Source organism: Leguminivora glycinivorella, chromosome 10, assembly GCF_023078275.1.
Source record: "Leguminivora glycinivorella isolate SPB_JAAS2020 chromosome 10, LegGlyc_1.1, whole genome shotgun sequence".
Classification (NCBI taxonomy): Eukaryota; Metazoa; Arthropoda; class Insecta; order Lepidoptera; family Tortricidae; genus Leguminivora; species Leguminivora glycinivorella.
Genome location: NC_062980.1, coordinates 9,999,005 through 10,017,071, shown reverse-complemented (window position 1 = coordinate 10,017,071; position 18,067 = coordinate 9,999,005). Strand labels below are relative to the sequence as shown.

At 41.0% G+C, this 18,067-nt stretch overlaps 1 protein-coding gene across 1 annotated transcript in view; it reads right to left on the bottom strand.

Annotated features, from left to right (window-relative positions):
* LOC125230207 (ubiquitin conjugation factor E4 A) overlaps positions 1-18,067 on the bottom strand; it is a 32,595-nt gene that overhangs the window by 7,984 nt on the left and 6,544 nt on the right. The window contains exons 6-11 of the mRNA XM_048135291.1: positions 16,144-16,312; positions 14,803-14,938; positions 13,972-14,166; positions 13,139-13,309; positions 11,153-11,276; positions 10,012-10,157 (exon numbers count right to left, since the gene is read on the bottom strand). Coding sequence (XP_047991248.1) covers positions 10,012-10,157; positions 11,153-11,276; positions 13,139-13,309; positions 13,972-14,166; positions 14,803-14,938; positions 16,144-16,312 — 941 coding nt within the window. The remainder of the gene's footprint in view (positions 1-10,011; positions 10,158-11,152; positions 11,277-13,138; positions 13,310-13,971; positions 14,167-14,802; positions 14,939-16,143; positions 16,313-18,067) is intronic.

Here is an 18,067-nt window from a genome sequence, read left to right as displayed (position 1 = left end):
TGCTGCTAAAAATGCTGTGCTTATTTTAACCTGTTCCTACCCACCATGTAGGTACAGTTTGAGGTATTGAAATTTAAACCAAATTATTTAATAAATATGGTAGACTTTCCTTACCTACCTAATTAATAAAAAAAAATAGATTCAAAACTTGCTACTATAAATGCTGTGCTTATCCTAAGAAACGCTTAAACGTTTGTATCCCGCACTAACGTATTTCAAAATTATTTCACCAATTGCGGACCAATAAAATTTACTTTTAGTACCCAACAGTAATGTTACACACACATCCCTATTGGTTTGAATTCAATTAACATTGAAACTTTTTCCAAGTTGCTGTTACTTCGGACAAATTACTGATCTGATAAATGATAAATCTATTTATCATCATTGCGAGTATGTTTACAATTTTGTCTTCTCTTTTCGTTGAGAACACAGATCAATACAACAAGATGGCCCTTACAGGGCGACTCGCGGTCACCAAGCATACGACAAATCAGGTTTATAAAAGTTTGAACGCGTGCGACACCGATCAGTAGCGCCCAAGTATACGACCCGCTAACAGTGTCCGTGTCCGCTCGGGAAAAAATCTTAAATAATCAATTTTGGTTGCAAACAATGGTCTCTTACAGCATAAAGTGGTGTGGCAAGTCTTCTAACACTTCTACATGTAAAAAAGATGGAACAACATTCCACAGTTAAGTCAAATTAATTATTTTGTTGAATATTGTTTATTGTCCGCGGAGTTCATTTATACTGGTCAATATGGTTGTGCTGAGCGGCGCCGAGGCGCGTCCATCCCTCTTTACCGAGTTAACAATGTGATATGCTATCCCTTTCACGTAAACGACTAGGCATGGGGCCATGTTAGTTTATGTCTGTTGCGGGAACTTCGTACTGCCGTTCGTACCATGTGCTACCATTTTATGAAATATAAAAGAAAGCAGATTTGTAATAGTGAATAATTATCAGTGAATAATTATTATTAAGTGTAATTTAGGTAGATAGATTATAAAGACATGGATATAATAATAAAAATCTGTTTCCAAAGCAAAAAAAAAATAATTATCTAGAATCTGTAGAGTCTGTAGTGGTATTTAGTTCATTGATTAGTTTAGAATATTTAGTTGGTTATTTAACTTAGTAAACGTAAGTAAAAATGCACAGTTTAGTTATTAGTTACTAGAATGATTTTTATTGAGATGCTATCACAATTATCATCCTCCTTGCGTTATCCCGGCATCGGCATTCGCCACGGCTCATGGGAGCCTGGGGTCCGCTTTGGAAACTACTACCAAGATTTGGCGTAGGCACTAGTTTTATGAAAGCGACTGCCATCTGACCTTCCAACCCGAAGGGTAACTAGGCCTTATTATAATTTAATTATAATATTATAATTTGTTGCAAAACAAATTCACCACAGTACTGGTACCGGTACCATTGTCTATAATAGACATGTCCCATTCCCATCCCTACTGCTAATCATAAAGGCGCGCCATTATTTGAAACGACCAATGGCAGCACCGTGCGCGCCCGCCTCACCCCGCAAGGATTGGTGATTTGCGTCTCGAACAATATCGCTTGCATTTGGCTTCTAGTGGGGTGTTCTGTGGTTGAGAAGTAACGATTAAGAAAGTGTCTGAGATTTTAATTCTACTTTCACGTTTGTGTGTCTGTTATCGCATATCTTAGGCTCAAAAACGAATAAAGCTTTATTTATTTATTTGAACTTTATTGCACAAATTAACAATTTTTCTATCAGTCAACCATTGGGCAAAACAGAGATAGTCTGGTGGACGCCATTATAAAGCCAGTATGAGATTTTAATGATTAAATACAAGTTGATTCTATTATAAAATAAACATATATAGATACAATAAATGAACTTACATACATATTAATATATACGTAGATAAATAAATGGACCTAGTGCAAATAAAGGCTTACGCAACTTGCTTTATAAAGAGAGTTTACTCTGTGCTTGCCTGGTTTTCGAGTTTGGGTAGATTATTATCTACAAAGAATTTTTATTGATTTCCGTTAATATTAGGGGACGGTTCTTTAGGTAAATTACAATTAATTTCTGTAAGAAAATATTGTCTTTTCTCTTACTGTTATCGAGTTATTCAGGGAATGAATTTAGTGGCTCAGTAAGCGTAGTAATAAAGGCTGCCTTTGTAATTCCTTATTCTATATAATATAAAGCTACAACCCGACTGACATTTTTCAAAAAATGGGCAGAAGGGGGATTTGAAGGTGGCAGTGTTTGGTGTGGTCGTATAGAGTTTGGTCCTGCGACCCCGGATAGATCAGACCGTCGGTCTACCGGTTCCGGGTAAAAAAATGTTGGACGGCCTGTTGGAGTTAGCCGGGGAGTGTTCGACCAAATGTCATAGAGGACCCTGGGCAGTTTTTGACGCCACCATTTTTTTTTCAAAATGGCCGACTTTTTTTTTTGACGATTTTTCAAGTTTGTCGTAGAGAGCTCAAATTTTGGTCATAGAATCTCCAAGTGGCCTCGATTCGAATGAAATAAAAAAAAATTGAAAAGTGCTACAAATGTGGGAAAACTGGCCACTTTTATTTTGTATGGCAACTTTTAAACCGTAAGAGATAGCCGGGGGGTGCTCGACCAAATGTCATACAGGTATCCGAGTAGAAAAAGTTGCATTAAAAAAAAATCAAAATGGCCGACTTTTTTTTTGAAAATTTTCAAAATGGTCCTAGCGCGCTGAGATTTGGCACACGGGTGGACGGTCGCGCTAAGATTACTATTCAAAAAGAAAATTTTGAAAAATTCAAAATGGCGGCCTTTGAGGGCCAATTGAAATTTGAATGGAGGTTTTTCTTTTAATTACCATAGCTCCGTAACGGTACAAAGAAGTGAAAAGTGCTCAAACAAATGTTATACAGTCACCCGAGGTCCATCGAATGGCATTAAAAAAAAATCAAAATGGCCGACTTTTTTTTTTTGAAAAATTTCAAAATGGTCCGAGCGCGCTGAAATTTTGCACACGGGTGGACAGCCACCCTAAGATTAGTATACAAAAAGAAAATTTTGAAAAATTCAAAATGGCGCCCTTTGAAGGCCAATTGAAATTTGTATGGAGGTCCTTTTTTTAAATCCCCATAGCTCAGTAACGGTAGGGAAAAGGTTAATAGTGATTGAACTAATGTTGTACAGTTATCTGAGGTCCATCGAATGGCATTTACAAAATTTCAAAATGGCCGACTATGAAAATTTTTTTTTTATTTTCGGTCCGAGCGCGTTCAAATTTGGCACGTGGTAAGAACGGGGGCCAAAAATAGAAATGAGAAAAAAAAATTTGGAAAAGTCAAAAACGGTGGCGAGAGGGGACAAAGTCAAATTTCCCTACCAGTTTGTATGGAGGTTTTTTTTTTTAAATTCCCATAGCTCCGTAACGGTCGGAAAAAGGTTAATAGTGCTTAAACTAATGTTGTACAGTTATCTGAGGTCCATCGAATGGCATTTACAAAATTTCAAAATGGCCGACTTTGAAATTTTTTTTTTTATTTTCGGTCCGAGCGCGTTCAAATTTGGCACGTGGTAAGAGCGGGGGCCAAAAATAGAAATGAGAAAAAAAAATTTTTGGAAAAGTCAAAAACGGCGGCGAGAGGGGACAAAGTCAAATTTCCCTACAAGCCTGAGGGAGCGTTCTACAGCCCGACGGTCATTGCTCCGGTCCAAGTTCCGAGCTGCGTACAGACAGTGCTCCCAAGCAAGAAAATATAAGAAAAAGTGTCTAAAAAGCGACGCGGCGGGCCGGAGGTCCAACTTCCCTACAAATCCTACAATCCCCACAGTAACTACGCGGAGGGCCGAAGGCCCGGAGCGTGTCTGACAGGCTCCCAAGTACGCGAAGGCCGCAGGCCGAGCTGCGGGCAGAGTGCTCCCAAGCACGCGAAGGCCGCAGGCCGAGCTGCGTGCAGATTGTGCTCCCAAGAAAACAATAACAAAAAGTATCTAAATAAGCGAAGCGGCGGGCCGGAGGCCCGACGCGGAGCTACGAAACCAAGCGAAGGCCGAAGGCCGAGCTCCGCGTAGGGCCGAGGGCCCGGAGCGTCCCTGATCGGCTCGCCGGCGGACCGGGAAGTTGGAGCTTAAACACGACCCAATAGTAAAAGTGTCTTAGAGAAGCGAAACGACGGGCCGGAGGCCGCAGGCCGCAGGCCGCAGGCCCGACGTGAGCTTCTCAAGACACTTTTACTATTGGGTCGTGTTTAAGCTCCAACTTCCCTACAACCCCCACAGTAACTACGCGGAGGGCCGAAGGCCCGGAGCGTATCTGAGAGACTCCCAAGCACGCGAAGGCCGCAGGCCGAGCTGCGGGCAGAGTGCTCCCAAGCACGCGAAGGCCGCAGGCCGAGCTGCGTGCAGACTGTGCTCCCAAGAAAACAATAACAAAAAGTATCTAAATAAGCGAAGCGGCGGGCCAAAGGCCCGACGCGGAGCTTCGAAACCCAGCGAAGGCCGAAGGCCGAGCTCCGCGTAGGGCCGAAGGCCCGGAGCGTCCCTGATCGGCTCGCCGGCGGACCGGGAAGTTGGAGTTTAAACACGACCCAATAGTAAAAGTGTCTTAGAGAAGCGAAACGACGGGCCGGAGGCCGCAGGCCGCAGGCCCGTCGTGAGCTTCTCAAGACACTTTTAATATTGGGTCGTGTTTAAGCTCCAACTTACCTACAACTCTCACAGTAACTACGCGGAGGGCCGAAGGCCGGAGCGTGCCTGAGAGGCTTCCAAGCACGCGAAGGCCGCAGGCCGAGCTGCGGGCAGAGTGTTCCCAAGCACGCGAAGGCCGCAGGCCGAGCTGCGTACAGACTGTGCTCCCAAGCAGAACGATAATCAAAGTGTCTAAAAAGCGACGCGGCGGGCCGAAGGCCCGACGCGGAGCTTCGAAACGAAACCCAGCGAAGGCCGAAGGCCGAGCTCCGCGTAGAGCCGAAGGCCCGGAGCGTCCCTGATCGGCTCTCTGGCGGACCGGGAAGTTGGAGCTTAAACACGACCCAATAGTAAAAGTGTCTTAGAGAAGCGAAACGACGGGCCGGAGGCCGCAGGCCGCAGGCCCGTCGTGAGCTTCTCAAGACACTTTTACTATTGGGTCGTGTTTAAGCTCCAACTTCCCTACAACGCCCACAGTAACTACGCGGAGGGCCGAAGGCCCGGAGCGTGTCTGACAGGCTCCCAAGCACGCGAGGCCGCAGGCCGAGCTGCGGGCAGAGAGTGCTCCCAAGCACGCAAAGGCTAAAGAAAAAAGCAAACAAGCAAAGCAATAAATCAAACAAGCAAAGCAAAAAAACATAAAGCAAAGCAAAAAACAATAAAGCAAAGCACAAAAGAACACCGCGGGGCCCTCGGGCCCCGCGCACCTTTAAAAAACTAGTCATTATTTATTGTTACATGTGTCGTCATTTACTTGAGACTGACTTTATTGTTTCTACGGGTCTCTCACATGATTGACAAATTTATAATGTATGAAAACGGTTAAAAAAGAAAACCTTTTTTCTAATTTAATAAGTGATTTGCCGGGTGGTTCCTGATAGGGATCCTGGCGACTGTCAAATTTAACAAAAAAAAAAGTGTTTTCATATCAGCGGGTTCGTTTATACGAACCAAATTAATTTTATTACTTATGTAATAAAATTAATTTAACCAAATTAATTTTATTACTTATGTAATAAAATTAATTTGGTCTCCCAACAAGAAAGTCATTATTAAAAAAAGGAAAGCAAAAAAAAAAATTAGATTAATAAATTAAATTATGAACAATAATACAAATCTCACAGAACAAGATTCTGCAAAAAAAAAGGGTCACTAGGTAGGTACTTATTCATCTTTCATGCTGAGTAGAGTACCTACGGAAAATAGTGTGAATAGATTCAAATAAATAAGATTCTTTGGGAAAAGGGACCATTTTCAAAATATAACTGTATAAATAAGTGGGCGATTCTAAATGCTTTTTTTTCCTGATTATTCGTCACATTTATGCTTTACTTCTCAAGATGGCTCATTACATAGTTAATATGTGATACTGTAATGTTTAATAAATATATTAGGTATACTATTTACTGAAAACTGTTGCTGATAAAGCGATATTTACCATGTAATAAGCTACGAATAAGGGAAGATGAGTTTTCAGTTTGTACGGCATTTGCATCTTACATGACATGCCCTTCATAAAATATTATGTCGTTAGGTCAGACTGGCCGAGCTGTTTGGAAGATATAATAATATTCACACTTGTTGATTGATCGTGAAGTAATCAGAAATAAATATATAGCTCGATTAATTGAAGTCCTAGGATATTGTATCTTTTTACAGTACAGTACAAAGATAAAAACATTTTGTGATAAAACTTGATGAAAGATATACCTATCGATGATGCTATATCTGTAAAGAAAATGTAAAATAGTATACAAAATGGTAAATGGCCATATTAAGTGCTGATTATCTTAAAGCATTCCGCAAAAAGAAACTGGCTAAATTTATTGTGTACTTGCTATACTGTTACATTAATTTAAGGTTACAATAAATAACTGAAAAAAAAGGTAGCTTTTTTGCCGATTGCTTTAAGTCCGGATTAGCCGTGTTGGATATATACATATGTAATAAAATGTGTAATATATATTATATACTATGTATAATTGACAACGTTTCAAAATTTTCAGTGTCCCTAAGTCGAAAACCATTTCGAGATATAATATTAATATAATTTTTTTCCCCGTATTTTTATGATAACAAAAAAATCTTAAAAAATAGTTTAATGGGGAAGTGACCTCAATAGCTGATTTAGAGCTGTCACTATAACAAAAGAAACTTCCAGTTAGGAAGTCACTTGAGTTTGACAGTGACACTTGACAGTCAGACATACCGGACTGTTTAAGCTGAATGTTAAAACTTTTTTTTTTTTTGGAAATTATTTCGTCGTTTTCTTAAGTGTATGAATCAACACATGTGAAGTCATAAAGCTGTGTCTTCTTAAGCTCTTTCTACTCGAAGTAGTAATAAGCGACTTTCTCATTAAAATAGCAGTTTTTGGAAAAAAAAAATACGTGTATCTTTTAGTATTGAGTTCTTTCAAACCAAACAATAAAAAGTAGTACTCAAAAATATGAAATGTTGTCAATTGTATATATACTGCTGGTCGGTTATGTGTCTGATGATTGCTTGACGTCATGGTGCAGCAGGTGACGGAGCTTTCATGCCAGGGCACATAGCTACAAAAATACTGTTGGTCGGTTGTGTGTCTGATGATTGCTCGACGTCATGTCGCAACAGGTGACGGAGCTTTCATGCCAGGGCCCACAGCTACAAAAATACTGTTGGTCGGTTGTGTGTCTGATGATTGCTCGACGTCATGTCGCAACAGGTGACGGAGCTTTCATGCCAAGGCCCACAGCTACAAAAATACTGTTGGTCAGTTGTGTGTCTGATGATTGCTCGACGTCATGTCGCAACAGGTGACGGAGCTTTCATGCCAGGGCCCACAGCTACAAAAATACTGTTGGTCGGTTGTGTGTCTGATGATTGCTCGACGTCATGTCGCAACAGGTGACGGAGCTTTCATGCCAAGGCCCACAGCTACAAAAATACTGTTGGTCGGTTGTGTGTCTGATGATTGCTCGACGTCATGTCGCAACAGGTGACGGAGCTTTCATGCCAAGGCCCACAGCTACAAAAATACTGTTGGTCGGTTGTGTGTCTGATGATTGCTCGACGTCATGTCGCAACAGGTGACGGAGCTTTCATGCCAGGGCCCATAGCTACAAAAATACTGTTGGTCGGTTGTGTGTCTGATGATTGCTCGACGTCATGTCGCAACAGGTGACGGAGCTTTCATGCCAGGGCCCACAGCTACAAAAAATGCTGGTCGGTCACAAGTCTGATGTTTGCCTGGCTTCACGGGCAGCAGGTGATGGGGCTTACATGACAAGGCTTGTGGCTACTTAATATAAGAGTAAGATTAAGATGTATAACTATGTAAATACTTTTGTACTTCGAGATCGAAGTACTTGTCAGTATGGCCGTGTTGGATTTGCCATTATAATGTTTAATAATTGTAACATTTTAAGGTACGTTTCTCTCAAACATTTAAATTTATGGCAATAATGTCGGTAGACAAAGAAACCGGGTCGGTCTGGCAAGTTTACCTGGACTGGTTATAAAAGGGACTGCTCGTCGGCGAGCAGTCACTTTTAGTTCTACCAGCGCCACGAACAGAGATAAGTACCTTAATCTGATTATATAATAATAATAATTGTCTGAATTAGTTTATGAAATTATTTGAAGTACCTTAATCTGATTATTTAATAAATACCTGAATTAATTTATAAATTTATTCAATGAAAATTGTCTGAATTAATTTATGAAATGGATTAATGAAAATGTAATTAAAAAGTTAATGTTTTAGTGTTTCGTTATAAACAACTCTACAACCCTGTTTATGTCTGATTATTTAATAATAATTACCCGTATTTAACTATGAAAATTAATTAATGAAAACTACCTGAATAAATTGATGAAACTGACTAATGAAATTGTAATTAAAAATAAGCATATTTTACTATTTCATTATACGTAACTTAATAGTAACCATGTTTATGATTTTACTCCCTTGTTGAATATTTGATGTGTTTCTAACGAGTAAATATATAATTGGTGTCATTGATTTATAACCAACGCAGTTTTATTATGTCCCATATTTGCCAATTGAATTACATATTTAAATTTATCCCAAAAACAAATTTAATTAGGATCGCTTAAATGGAGAATACAAATAAATGTTTACAATTATTTTATCATAATATTAGTCACTTCAGGTCATATGACATTTGGGTAAAGCTAATTTGTTCTTTGGAAGTTAGTTATTTCATCATATTAGTAGTCACTACAGGTCATATGACATTTGAGTAAAGCTAATTTGTTCCTTGGAAGTTAGTTACCTTTCTTGAAGTAAAAACGTTGATTATTATTTTAGACAAAAGGCTGCATATTATACCCCTTTAACATACTCGGTCGCATAATTGAATTGATATGATCTCTCATACAAGCATAAAATAAAAACGTTTCATTATATAACCAAAATGCTAAATCACATGTATTTAGGAATCACCAACTCATAATACTCGTACTTATAGCAAAAAAATAGGTTCCTAAAAAAGTATGTAGATTGTGTTACGTACGGTAGTAGTCAGGAATTTTGAAATGTGTTTTTATTTTCATCACATTACGTATGTTCTGTGAGTTCTGTATTTCCTGGACACAAGATTATGGCTGATTTATAGAAAACTAGAATTCTTACGTCACATTAGGCAGGTCCACACAGAGCGAGGCACGTGATGAGGCAATGTGCTCGCGCGGCAAACATCAATGTACTATCAGCTGCAAAAGTGCATGGCGATTTATCAATGAATTCATTCATGATTACTCCATGCACTTTTGCAGCTTATAGTACAGTAAAAGGCGATAAAGAATGCACATCGGTCTTTGGAAAGAGACAATTGACATAAGCAAGACAGAGACAACGCTCTACGAAGTACCGGGTACTGTACGCGAGTTATGCCTGGTCTCGCTAGGTGTGATCCGCATATTCACTGCGAATTATCATTATACATTTTGCATAAAATACCTATTGCAAGGTATAAAGTCCAACTCGCAGTCGACATTTATCTAAATCAATAGAGAGTTACTGTCAAAGTAAAATGTGTAATCACAGTCTGCCATCTCTTGACACAGGCTTAAAACTTTTGAACCTCAGTTTTGACAATTTGCTCCATATTCTTAGCTTGATATGATATGTGTTAAAATGTCAAATATTAACATTAGCGCCATCTAGCTGAGCATACCCCAAAGGTGTAATGCCATCTAGGCCACCGTACCTTTTTCTGAATGGTACTGAGGTACGTTTTGTTCATAGACTTTATCTGTCTATACGGAGTTATATATGTCTATCTAAATACATCTACTAAGAAACACTAACTGGTTGATATACTCACGTGAACACATCTTTGTGCTCCTGCATGGTCCATAGGAAGTCCATTACAAGGTACATGGGACGGCGGTAGTTGAACTTTTGCTCGAACGCGACGCTCTGACCCGTCATTTCTATGCCGACGAAAACATCCAGAAGGCAGGGTACCAACTAAAAATAATTACATCAAATATTAATGAAGGCTTTTGTAATTTTATTTTAGATGAGATAGCGTTTAAAAATCATCGATTTAATTGAAAATTTAGACTCTGACACCAAAGACCGTCGTTTAACGACACAGTAGTATCTGAGATCTAAGATCCAGTTCGGGTTCTCAGGCCAAGAATAATTTTAAATTTGAATTGTTTCGATGAGTAAGATTATAAATTCCTTATACCTACGAGATATAATCGTTTACTTAGTTTTATTTCAATGTGAGTCAATTTAATTTAACTGGTAATTCGACATTTGATTTTATAGCTAAATTATTAAAAAGGCAGGCCGAAGTGGTGAGACTATGTCCCAAAGCTGCGAGCTTAGGATAAATTGATCTTTTAAGACGCTGACATCACCCAATGACCTTGACGCTAGCGTACACTGTCTATTCGCATGGGAGTAAGTGAGAGCGCGATGTCACTAAAACAGGGCGGCTAGGTACGAAAAATACGGAAAAATATTAAAATAAAATAGAAAGATGCATTATTTGTGCAATATGTTTCGTTAGTACTACCTATACCTATGTTTAATGTCTGCTATTTGTAATCTGTTCCTGATCCTGATCCTTGTGGTGCAATAAAGAATATTTACTTACTTACTTACTTAGTGCTTTAGATATGTATTTTTTTGTTATTGTAATTTTAATTAAAGACAACTAAGTGAATAATAGAACGACATAGAACCGTTTAATGACGAACTCGAGACCAATCTTTGCAATTTTTTTCTATCGAGCCGATTTCGTTAAATCGTGTATCGAGTACGGTTATGTTCATTGAAATATAATGAATAAATTGAATAATAACATATAATTTACATGCCTTATTAAAATTAATAGTTTGTCTTAAAAAACTGCGTAAGTAACATCATTTTTGCGCAGTTGGGTGTTGTCAACCCCTTAACCTTAGGAAAGGTTAGATTCATTCTATATTTCAAAGTAATTTTGAACGAACCTGTAATCTGTGTGGATGTTCCTTAAACAACTGCTCGCGGTAGAAGGACGCAAGACTGTTTAAGGGCTGCTGATCGTCGGGGTGGTTTGGCAACATCGCCTCCAGGCATTCTGCTAGACGGGCCCTGAAACACAAAAAAAAAAGAAGTTTTAAAACTTCACGAATCTGAACAGACTATGAACACCTCAACTTCAACCATGTCGGTTACCATTGCGCATATCGCTTTCGGCATATTGCGAAACTTTAAGTTCCGCCATGGCCAATATTTGACCGATTCTTCGACCATGACTAATTACCGGGTCGAATAAAATATGTACGGAACAATTTTGAATAGCTGACTGAGGGCCGCCATCTTGCCAAGAAAATTGGCTCAGGCTAGGCAAACGTGCGCGCACGAGGCTTCTCGGTCAGACCCGGCCAATAACAGTATGTTTTCCATTTACTTCATACTAATGTCTGTGAAAAAATGTGAATGCTCTATTCTTAAAGCTTCTTTTCGTCTTCGTAAGTGTTTGGCTGACACCCGAAAAATTGTATTAGATGGTATGACTGCTTAATAAGTAAGCGCTGGTAGCCTAGCGGTAAGTGCGTGCGACTTTCGTTCTGGAGGTCGCGGGTTCGAACCCCGGCTCGCACCAATGAGTTTTTCACTTATGTGCGAAATGCCATTTGATATTTGCCAGTCGCTTTTCGGTGAAGGAAAACATTGTGAGGAAACCGGACTAATTCCAATAAGGTCTAGTTACCCTTCGGGTTGGAAGGTCAGATGGCAGTCGCTTTCGTAAAACTAGTGCCTACGCCAAATCTTGGGATTAGTTGTCAAAGCGGACCCCAGGCTCCCATGAGCCGTGGCAAATGCCGGGATAACGCAAGGAGGATGATGATGGTATGACTGCTTAATAGGGGTATCCTTGTATTGTTACTTACCTCAAATGTGGGTTGTAGGTACGGCCCGAGTCGCCCATGAAGGTGAGCACTAGTGTGAGCGCAGGCTGAAGTAACCCCGCTACGTCCGCTTCCTCCGTTATGGCGCCCACTGTGCGTCGCTCCATTGTTCTCAGCGGCACTATATGATCTTACCTCAGGTGAGGGTTGTAGGTGCGGCCAGAGTCGCCTATGAAGGTAAGCACTAGTGTGAGCGCGGGCTGCAGTAGCCCCGCTACGTCCGCTTCCTTTGTTATGGCTGACTGTGCGTCGCGCCATTGTTCTCAGCGGCACTATATGATCTTACCTCAGGTGAGGGTTGTAGGTACGGCCCGAGTCGCCCATGAAGGTGAGCACTAGTGTGAGCGCGGGCTGCAGTAGCCCCGCTACGTCCGCTTCCTCTGTTATGGCTGACTGTGCGTCGCGCCATTGTTCTCAGCGGCACTATATGATCTTACCTCAGGTGAGGGTTGTAGGTACGGCCCGAGTCGCCCATGAAGGTGTGCACTAGTGTGAGCGCGGGCTGCAGTAACCCCGCTACGTCCGCTTCCTCTGTTATGGCTGACTGTGCGTCGCGCCATTGTTCTCAGCGGCACTATATGATCTTACCTCAGGTGAGGGTTGTAGGTACGGCCCGAGTCGCCCATGAAGGTGAGCACTAGTGTGAGTGCGGGCTGCAGTAGCCCCGCTACGTCCGCTTCCCTTGTTATGGCTGACTGTGCGTCGCGCCATTGTTCTCAGCGGCACTATATGATCTTACCTCAGGTGAGGGTTGTAGATGCGGCCAGAGTCGCCTATGAAGGTAAGCACTAGTGTGAGCGCGGGCTGCAGTAGCCCCGCTACGTCCGCTTCCTTTGTTATGGCTGACTGTGCGTCGCGCCATTGTTCTCAGCGGCACTATATGATCTTACCTCAGGTGAGGGTTGTAGGTGCGGCCAGAGTCGCCTATGAAGGTAAGCACTAGTGTGAGCGCGGGCTGCAGTAGCCCCGCTACGTCCGCTTCCTTTGTTATGGCTGACTGTGCGTCGCGCCATTGTTCTCAGCGGCACTATATGATCTTACCTCAGGTGAGGGTTGTAGGTACGGCCAGAGTCGCCCATGAAGGTGAGCACTAGTGTGAGCGCGGGCTGCAGTAGCCCCGCTACATCCGCTTCCTCCGTTATGGCGCCCACTGTGCGTCGCGCCATTGTTACCAGCACCACTATGTTCTCAAGCACGAATTCTGGGATGCACCTGTGAATTAATTGCATGTATTGAGTGTTTATTAGTGCAAAGATTTAGGGTTGTCTGAACAGGTAACTATTTGTAGGCGCCTGAATGCCTCTAATGTAATCAAATCTGACGGTTGTATTAGCCAAGAATTTACAAGTGGTGTAAAGCCGGACTAGAAATATATGCCTATTGTCAGGAGGGCGCTGTTATTCTGATGTATGGGGTGACAGTTCAGTTTAGTATGAAGAAAATAGTTCTAATGAAATTCCGCAACATGGCGCGTAGTCATATGTTTCTGGTCAGGCTTCAGATAGAGTATTGCTGGTCTCAAGAAAGTTCCCCATTGGTTTTTGACGACCGGTCTGGCGCAGTCGGTAGTGACTAGTGACCCTGCCTGCTACGCCGCGGTCCCGGGTTCGAATCCCGGTAAGGGCATTTATTTGTGTGATGAGCACAGATATTTGTTCCTGAGTCGTGGATGTTTTCAATGTATACAAGTATTTATATATTATATATATCATTGTCTGAGTACCCACAACACAAGCCTTCTTGAGCTTACCGTGGGCCTTAGTCAATCTGTGTAAGAATGTCCTATAATATTTATTTATTTATGTGAAATGTTATCAAGCGAGAAAGGTTCTTGGAAACGGTTCTTCTTTATATTTTAACCGCTTCGTACCTACCGTAATGTATCAGGAGGCGGTGTCCGAATAGGCATATCCACAGGAACAATGGTTGTGGGTGCGTAGTTTGCTTGTGGCGTAGGGGGATCGGGTCGGATGGCCACTTGCACGAGCCAAGTGCAAGTGGTGGCTTGTAGCCGATTTAGGTTGGTCAGCATCTCACTCTCCAGAAGCGCGCAGCGAAGGCTTACAAATCTATAACAAAAAATATCATATCATAAAGACAATGGAAGAAAGGAAGTTCAGTGGAAGATAAAATATATGTGGGGTCACGACTACAGGGATCGAAAAGGCGACACTCATGTTACATTCTTGTAGTAAAATAGTTGCGCATTATTTTGTGCGATGGTAAAAGCTATTGTGTTGTAACAATATCCAAAATATGTTTTGTAAACAAAATGGTTAACTTCCATTTTTAAACCCCGACGCAAAAACGACAGGGTGTTATAAGTTTGAGGTGTCTGTCTGTCTGTCTGTTTGTCTATCTGTCTGTGTGTGTGTATGTCTGTGGCATCGTAGCTCCCGAACGGATGAACTGATTTAGATTTAGTTTTTTTTTGTTTCAAAGCTGAATTAGTCTGGAGTGTTCTTAGCCATGTTTCATGAAAATCGGTCCACTATGTCGGTTTTTTTTTTCAAAATTGTAATTTTGTGGTCAGGTTATTATTTATTATTGACTGGAAGAGATCGCTCTTTAGCGATAAGACCGCCTCTTGTTTTACCTCTTAAGTTGTTGTTTATACTTAATATGTTGTTTCCTGTATTGAGGTGTGCAATAAAGAGTATTTGTATTTTATTGTATTGTATGTATTTGTATATCAAAATGGTTACTTCGTCATGAGATGGTGAGTTCTTTGTCGCATGGGCTCGAGCAGGTGGTGCGCGCCGCCCACGTCAGCCATGGCTCGCTGTGCGCGCCCTAAATCTTGTCCGCAGCGGTACAGCTTCTCTGCGCACACTCGGACTCCTGAAACACCACAAAATAAATATTATACTACATTAAATCAAAAACAGTGCAGCCTAAAATAACAGGACCCGTACGCAAATGTTTATGTTGCAGTCGCACTAATACAGAAGAGCGATAGAGTTGCGTTTCATTCGCCACGGAGCGAGAGTGATTACCCACTGTCTATGGGCCCAGCCGACGTATCATGCTTCCAATTGTATCACTTATCCACGTGGATAAGACATCCGTCACGCTTTGGCAAGTATGTCAGTGTGAGAGTGACAGATGTCTTATCCACGTGGATAAGTGATAAAATTGGAAGCATAATACGCTGGCAGGTTGTATTGAAGTGAAACTTCTAATGCGACTTCCAATGAGGACGCACACTCAAAGGTTATGACAGATGGCGCCACCCTATTAGTCCATACATCATTACATGAGAGCGAGAAGATGATATGTTTTTTCTCTCTCTCACATATGAATGACAGTGACATGCCTAGACACTTGCACAGGCGCCGCCTGGCAGGATAAAATATCAGTGTGCCTCCTCATTACCACGTTTAACGCTCAGTATTGCCAACTCGAATTGGAAAAAAAGAAACATCACGAAGTTTCATTTCTTCCGCGCAGAGGGACTCCACGCGCTATTTTTTTTTCTTGAATGAACTTTTACACCCGCATTGCCTAGAGGCACTTGCATCAAACCAAATTAAGCGTTCGTAATTTTTTTGTACGTGAATTTCCATAGTTTTCTGCTGCGTGACGTTTATGTGTCTGTTAAATGTGGTTGATGCAACTGGCCCTAAGTGAGCACACTTAATAGACCAGCTTCTCTACTTACTACAAAAACTGAAACTAAAATGAGCACAGTACGTGAAAAGTTTCAGTTTATTATTACTGTATGTTCACGTAAATAAATATTAAGTTCCTTTTAAGTTATTTATTTACCTACATACATACAATCACGCCTGTATCCCATAAAGGTGTAGGCAGAGCATATGGAACTACTTGTGTCAGTTCCACTCTTGGCAAATAAGGGGTTGAAAGAAAACGAAACTGTGACATTGCAGTGACATTGCTGCCAGCCTCTCGCCTACGCCACAATTTAACCCATATCCCACAGCTGATTTCTACTACATCCACGGGAAGAAAGGGGTTGGTGAACATAACCCGTCACCACACGGGCACGGGGGACATAAAACATATTGTAAGTTTTCGTGACTTACCCAAATCAATACATTTTTGCGTCATGAAAAAGCACTCAGTAACAAAGTTGTATGTTTCAGCAGTGGGCCGCTTCAAAGATTGGTTGTTTTCATCCTCCCTAGATGGCAGCAGGCTCGTCTCGCTATGCAGGCAATCTAGATGTACTGATTTTGCTTCACACTCCTCTGGCTGGAGAATAATAGGAAAAGAAAAATTAAAAAAAATATATGGTCACAGGTTGGAAATGGGTGAAGTGATAGTCATGCTCTCTAAATCTCTTTGGACATGTTGCTTCTTACTCTTCCACATTCTCTAGGCGCGATAACGTCCATAATAAACAAGTCCATTATGTCCTCTGTTTTTCCTGATGCTTGGAAAGTGGCATTAATAACGCCACTTCCTAAAAAAAGTAATGTCTCTAGCCTTAAGGATTTAAGACCTATTAGTATTTTACCGTGTTTATCTAAAATACTCGAACGAGTGGTATATATGCAACTATCAGCTTTTCTTGAAAAACATAAAATGCTTCCCTCCCTGCAATCAGGTTTCCGCAAGGCCCGTAGCACCACAACGGCATTACTGGATGTGATCGACAACATCTTATCTGCACAAAACGTGGGCCAAGGGACGATAATGGCACTCCTTGACTTTTCTCGTGCATTTGATGCCATTAACCCTCAGTTGTTGTTGTCTAAAATGGAGTATTACGGTTTTGGGTCACATACAGTTGCATGGTTTGCCAGTTATCTTAGTGGTCGTACGCAGGTTGTTAAACTTCAAAATGACAGAGGTGTAAGTGCAAAGTCAAAGCCTTCCGCTGTCTCCAGAGGGGTACCGCAAGGCTCTATCTTAGGTCCACTGCTTTTTATACTTTATACAGCGGATGTCCGTGACGTCATAAAATATTGTAATTATCACCTATACGCGGACGACATTCAGATCTACATCTCCTTTAATCCAACTTATACGAGTCAAGCTATAGCCAAATTAAATGAAGATTTAGAACATATTACAGCTTGGTCAGAATCTAACTGCTTGGTGTTAAATCCAAATACACCGTGTCCAATAAGTCCGAATACTCACATTTTACTTCAGTTCTAAAGATATAGGGATCACAGGCCATCAAATTCTTATTTAAACTAAAGAGTATATTCCTCTTAATAAAATACAAGCACAAAGTACATGAAATTTCCGAAGTGTCTAAGAAAAACAAAGAGGTAAATTGCCAACAAAATACTTGCTCGGCACGCAGGTGACGAGTTATTTTTTATAAGGAGAATCTGTATGTGATAAAACAGACGCCACGTGTCCAAAATAAACTATTATGGGTACCGAGGATAGATAACGTTCCGGGCAACTAGAAAAATGTGCCTAGGTTCCAGAGCTCACCATCGGCCCAGGTGTGGGATGCAGTATGTAAGCGAGGTAAACTACCTTCAGTACTTACAGATAAAAGTGTTAAAATCAACGTTTTTTTCTTTAAAACCAAGGTTTTGGAGAAAAAAATGCCTTAAAGTTAAAAGGGATGCTTGGGAATGAGTATCATGTGTCCCAACAAGACGCACCTCCAGCACATTCGGCAAATGGTATTTTAGCGTAGTTTCAGACTAATTTGGCAGTTTTTTATCCGAAACATGAGTGGTCACCCAGGCCTCCAGGTTTAGGCGTATTAGACTATTTTGTATGGTCATACATGCTTTGAAGACTAAATTTTAATAAAATCATAAACCTAGATCATTTCAAAAAGGTTATCGAGAGTATTTGGGATGAAATGTGAAGAAAACGGTGCGTGCCGCGTGTGATCCGTTTGAGAAGCGTTTGAGGCTGGTAAACAAGTTAATGCTGGAGTTATTCCAAAACATTTGTTGTGAATGTAGTAAATAAGAGTGCCATTCATAAAATATAATAATAATGTAGTAACTATTTGTTCATTTCGTTTTATTG